Source organism: Lactuca serriola, chromosome 5 (genome assembly GCF_051521515.1).
Source record: "Lactuca serriola cultivar US96UC23 chromosome 5, Lser_US96UC23_V15, whole genome shotgun sequence".
Classification (NCBI taxonomy): Eukaryota; Viridiplantae; Streptophyta; class Magnoliopsida; order Asterales; family Asteraceae; genus Lactuca; species Lactuca serriola.
Window position 1 is genome coordinate 303,701,475 of NC_136412.1, and position 5,126 is coordinate 303,706,600.

A 5,126-nucleotide genomic window follows, 5' to 3' on the forward strand; every position below is an offset into this window, starting at 1 on the left:
CTAATTCAAGTGGTTAGTTGATTATTAGAAACATTATACAATAAATAAATTTGTAACTTTTATGGTGATTAAATAATAGGTATTTAATTTTAATCAATGGGTATTATGTCATAGTTAATTAATTTATTAATGTGTTTCACTTTGCATGTCTTATATCCCTGAGTAGTTTTAATATTTTACAAAATTCTACAGTCGTTCATACTTTTGGAAGTAAGTAGTGAATTAAGATTGTCATGAATTGATTGTAGATTATCAGTTGAGGTTAATACATTACAATTGTAATTGCTACAATATTCACGAGTACTTTGAAATAGTGATTTTAAGTATTGGACAAGCCCTTAAACCAGTACGCTTAGCATACAAGCTGAGTACGCCCCGTGTACTCAGCAGGAATAGATTTCGGTGTTTGGGCTTCGTTTTGGGCTAACCTTTGGGCTTAGATGCTTTAGGCCCTGTTGGCCATCAGGTTTTGAATTGGTAATTATTTTGAAAGGCCTGCTATGGGATTTGGGCTCAATTTGGAAAATTGGGTCATATTTGGGCCTTAGGATTGGAATTTTGGGCTTTTGGATTGTTGAATTGGGCCTTGGATTTGGGTCAAGTTATGAAGAGGGTAAAAAGGTCTTTTACCCTAGTTTGGACACTTGATGTGGGTCGGATCCGATTATTGATGGATGATTAACTTGTGATTGATAGCGCAGGGATTCTTGCGGGCCAATAGCCGAAGATTCTTTCAGTGAGATTCGGCAGTGCGAGGTGAGTTTTCTCACTATGTCTAGCGGGTCCAAGGCACCAATGCCAACCCATGATTGTTATGCTTAGGATGAAAGATGTCTGTGTGACTCTTGCATGGGTTTTATGGACTATATGTTTACCAAGCAAGGTCTGATGCTAGGTGGGGCCTGATGAGTATATTGTATGCTAGTTCTCAGTATGTGTTTTATGCTTACCGGGCAAGGCACAATGTCGGGCGGGGCTCGATGACTGTATGGTATGCTATTGTCTTTGTGATTATCGCATGTATTTGTATGATTATATGACTATATGATTATGTGTGTACCGGGCGAGGCCCGAAGCCAGGCGGGGCCTAATGAATGACAGATCTGTAATCCGAGGTGGACTCGATGTCGGGCGAGGGCCCATTATATGATATATATATATATATATATATATATATATATATATATATATATATATATATATATATATGGTATGTGACATCTTGGGAAACTCACTAAGCTTTATGCTTACGGTTTTCAATATATGTTTCAGGTACTTCGGTTTTCAAATAGAAAAGTTCAGGATGATTGCAGAACACACACCATCTCGTTCCACGTTTTGTGATTTACTCTGATTTCATATGGCAATTGATACACTTGATTATTTGGATTGTAATGATAATGTATTTGGTATACTGATTTTATTAAATTAAAAATGGACCTTTTTGGGTCTTTTATTTGGGACGTTACAAGCATCTTCGCATGAGAATACGTATACGAGGAAATAGAGATAAAGGAAAGTCAGTGGACCAAACATCGGACTGAAGTCGGTGGTGGTGTGGTGGAGTAATTTAATTGGGAATAAAAACAGTGGAGGACACCATTGTCAAGAAGAAGACGACGTTGAGCTCCACCCTAATTTATTTTATTGAAACCGTTGTTTATAAGAATACTATGTTTTAATTATATATTTAATAAGTTATTAATTATTTTCGATACGTTAAACCCACCGTTCAATATCTCTTTATTTAAATAAATAAGCCTCTTAATCTTAATTTATTCAAACACTAAAAAAAATTATTAATAATATGAGATACCATAAGCTAATAAACTTGTTTATATATATATATATTAAATGAGAAATCCTAAACAACCCCTAAGTTGATTCTTGTACCATTTTCTTTATCCATATCCATTTAGCTCAAGCCCTTTTATGTGAAAAAATGACTAGTGTAAATATATTGTTCTTGATTATTGTAAATATATTGTGTTCTTAATTTGCAGTATTGCTTCACTTTTCAACTTCCTAATCTATTAGGATCCACCATTGCGACTACTTTCTTTTCATATAAAACCGAGAGCCGATCATCGATTAAAAGATCCAATTGTCCAATAACGTATGTTTAATTTTTTAGTTTATAAAACATATTTATGTGTAATTTTCTCAATAGATTATAGTTACTTTTTAATGAACTTATAAGTTGAAAAAAGATATATATATATATATATATATATATATATATATATATATATATATATATAATTATAAACGAACCGAATTACAAGAACGGGGTTGTTAATGTTCATTCGTTTAAATTAGCCGAACAAAATAGAATAATAAACAAAGAAGTTTTTCTTATTTGTTATCCTTCGATTAAACATTTTAAAAAAAATGTTTGGGATAAGCGATCCCAAACACTGATGGCCTCTTCACTCATGTGACCATATCAGATGCTTGATTATAATAGGATATCACTTTTATTTTTGTCTCCTACAACACTATAATTTCAAACTTTTCCTTATTAAGATATTGTAATATGAAATTTAAGCTAAATTATAGTATTATTTTTGTCTCCTACAACATAGGTGCCAACCTTTTTTAAAGGTAAATACACGAATCCTATCCTATCTAGTAATATGAGCAATAAAGGAATCTATCTCCGTGCGTGTCGCCCCACCTTTTTCTACAGACCGCCTAACATCATCACCAAGTTTAGCAGCTCTCTTCCTCATCGCATCTCCCTCATCAGAAGCCATCAATTTCCGAATACTTGTTTCAATAGTTGAAGACGTTACTAGCTCACCACGACTCTCCCAATCCCTTACGCTTATACCAGTCTTTAGCACCTCTGTTACTAGCGTAGCATTTCTTGGTTGATCTGAATGCATTGGCCATGCAGTTATAGGAACTCCCATGGTGATGCTCTCCATACTCGAATTCCAACCACAGTGACTCATAAATCCGCCTGTTGCAGGGTGAGCTAGTATCTCTAACTGTGGTGCCCATTCTCTCACCACCAATCCTTGTGCTCCAAGTCTCTCTTCAAACCCTTTTGGCAATTCAACTCTCCTAACTTCGCCATCGAAGATATCTCCTTTATCAGCATCTCGTAGAACCCAAATAAACTTATGTTGACTATTCTCTAATCCATTAGCAAGTTCTCGGATCTCGTCATCGGATAATGAAGTTGTTGTGCCAAATGAAACATATATCACCGAGTCTTTAACTTGTTTGTCAAGCCATTCTAGCGACATGTGACGTCTTCCAAGGTCTTCGTTATCGCTTATGGCCACCGGATTGAAAGGGCCCATAGCCCATTGCTTTCTACTTCCAGTTAGTCCTTCTTTCGCAAGAAAGTCAATGAATTTCCCATCGAAAACGTTGCATGTGTCATGAATATTGCCTGAATTAAACGTTTGACAGACACTATGACACGCAACAGATTCTAATATTTCTGCTGGTATAGAGCCTTCAAAAGCAGGGATCTTTGTAAGTTGCATATAGGATTCAGCATCATCTAAACATGGCCTTCCTTTCTGTTCCCAAAGGTACGAGAACGTCGTAAAAGCCGAAGCACCATAGAAGACATAAGCTTCTGCGTTTTCATATGCAACTACATCTTGAACGACTGAGCTCATTAGATAGTCATGAATGACGATGACTCGACTGGTGGTGGGAGCAATATCAGCCAATAGTTTTGCAAAAGGTTCGCGAAGATGAGATGGTACTTGAAACGATGGAAGAAGGTGTGAAGGGAATTTGTCGGGAGCATTAGGATCTGGAGGAGGGGATTCGAATTTGGGTGTCTCAAATTCATGGAAATGGGTATTTGTGGCGGTGGTGGGATCCCAACCGTGGACACGAAGCTTTGATTGACGGCTGTGGGTGGTTGTGACGACGACATGAATCGGTAGATTATAGGAAGATAGGAGACCGGAGAAGTGGAGGAGTTGATTGAGATGACCTTGTAGCACAAAAGGCACCACTAACACCACCACGTCTTTCTTTTCCATCTTAATAGTTAGATTGTCAATTGTGTACTTAGTTCAGTGAGATATTTTATATATCAAAGGAATTGAAGACATCATCAATGACGTCTTAATTTCTTGAAATCTTAAAAAAAACAATAACTTTACAATATCTTATATCCAGACATAATGTTACACAAAAAGATCTCTTTCATCTTAAAATATTATTAAATCGTCAAAAAGAAAAAGAAAAAAAATCTTAGCATCTGGCCGAACTCAACTTGACCAGTAGCTCGTGTCTGGCAATCTGTCTCTTCACCATCTTTGAGAAACACATAGAACTGTGACCAACCACATTTATGACCAAGAGTCCAAGACTAATATTCTATAACCATATATAACTAAGGTTAATTTATATGTAACTACGGTTAATGATTTTCACGTATCTTTATTTTTACTTATTTATTAAAGTTTAAGCATTCGTTTTTTTTTTTTTTTTGTGTTTTTTTAATAATTATTAAAACAAATATAATTTTAAACATATTATTTAAATTAAACTGTAACACCCCGTTTATTAAATAAATAAATTAATTAATGATCGTATAGTAGCCCCAAAAATCAATAATTATATAGTAAGGTGTTGGTCTCGAGGAGCTAATTATCACGGTTTTAGAGATTAAGGGTTAAAAGTGTAAAATCCGGATTTAATTTGTAAGTATTATTTTATCCCAATATGTAAATATTAGAATAATTAATTATATTGAAACTAGAAGTCTTTCGCGTTTAATTGATTCAAAATATAATTATAGGATTTTGCAACCTAATGGTCAAGTAATTATCTATTCGGATAGATAATAATAATAATAATAATAATAATAAGTATTATTAGTGAATAATTAAATAAATTAGAGTAGGTTGATTAAATGTATAATAATAAGGCATTAGGGTTTGGGGAGAGTGACAGAGGGAGTCGCAAGACGGGTTGTGATGTGTGTGTGCTCCGATGGTACTCTCAGTCATCTCCAACAATTGTTCGTGTGTGAATTCACTCGCCATCTTATAGAGAAAGAAAGAGAGATCGAGACAGTAAGAATTAGAGATTGTTGCAGACCACCCCCCCCCCCCCCCAGCATATCTTCGTTTTAGTTTCGTTTTGCC

At 35.1% G+C, this 5,126-nt stretch overlaps 1 protein-coding gene across 1 annotated transcript; it reads right to left on the bottom strand.

Annotated features, from left to right (window-relative positions):
- Nucleotides 1-2,535: 2,535 nt before the first annotated feature.
- Nucleotides 2,536-4,044, bottom strand: LOC145054805 (zeatin O-xylosyltransferase-like). Its single transcript, XM_079003063.1, has one exon. It carries the CDS (start codon nucleotides 4,011-4,013, stop codon nucleotides 2,625-2,627), a length of 1,389 nt encoding a protein of 462 aa, XP_078859189.1. The 5' UTR covers nucleotides 4,014-4,044; the 3' UTR covers nucleotides 2,536-2,624.
- Nucleotides 4,045-5,126: the final 1,082 nt, after the last annotated feature.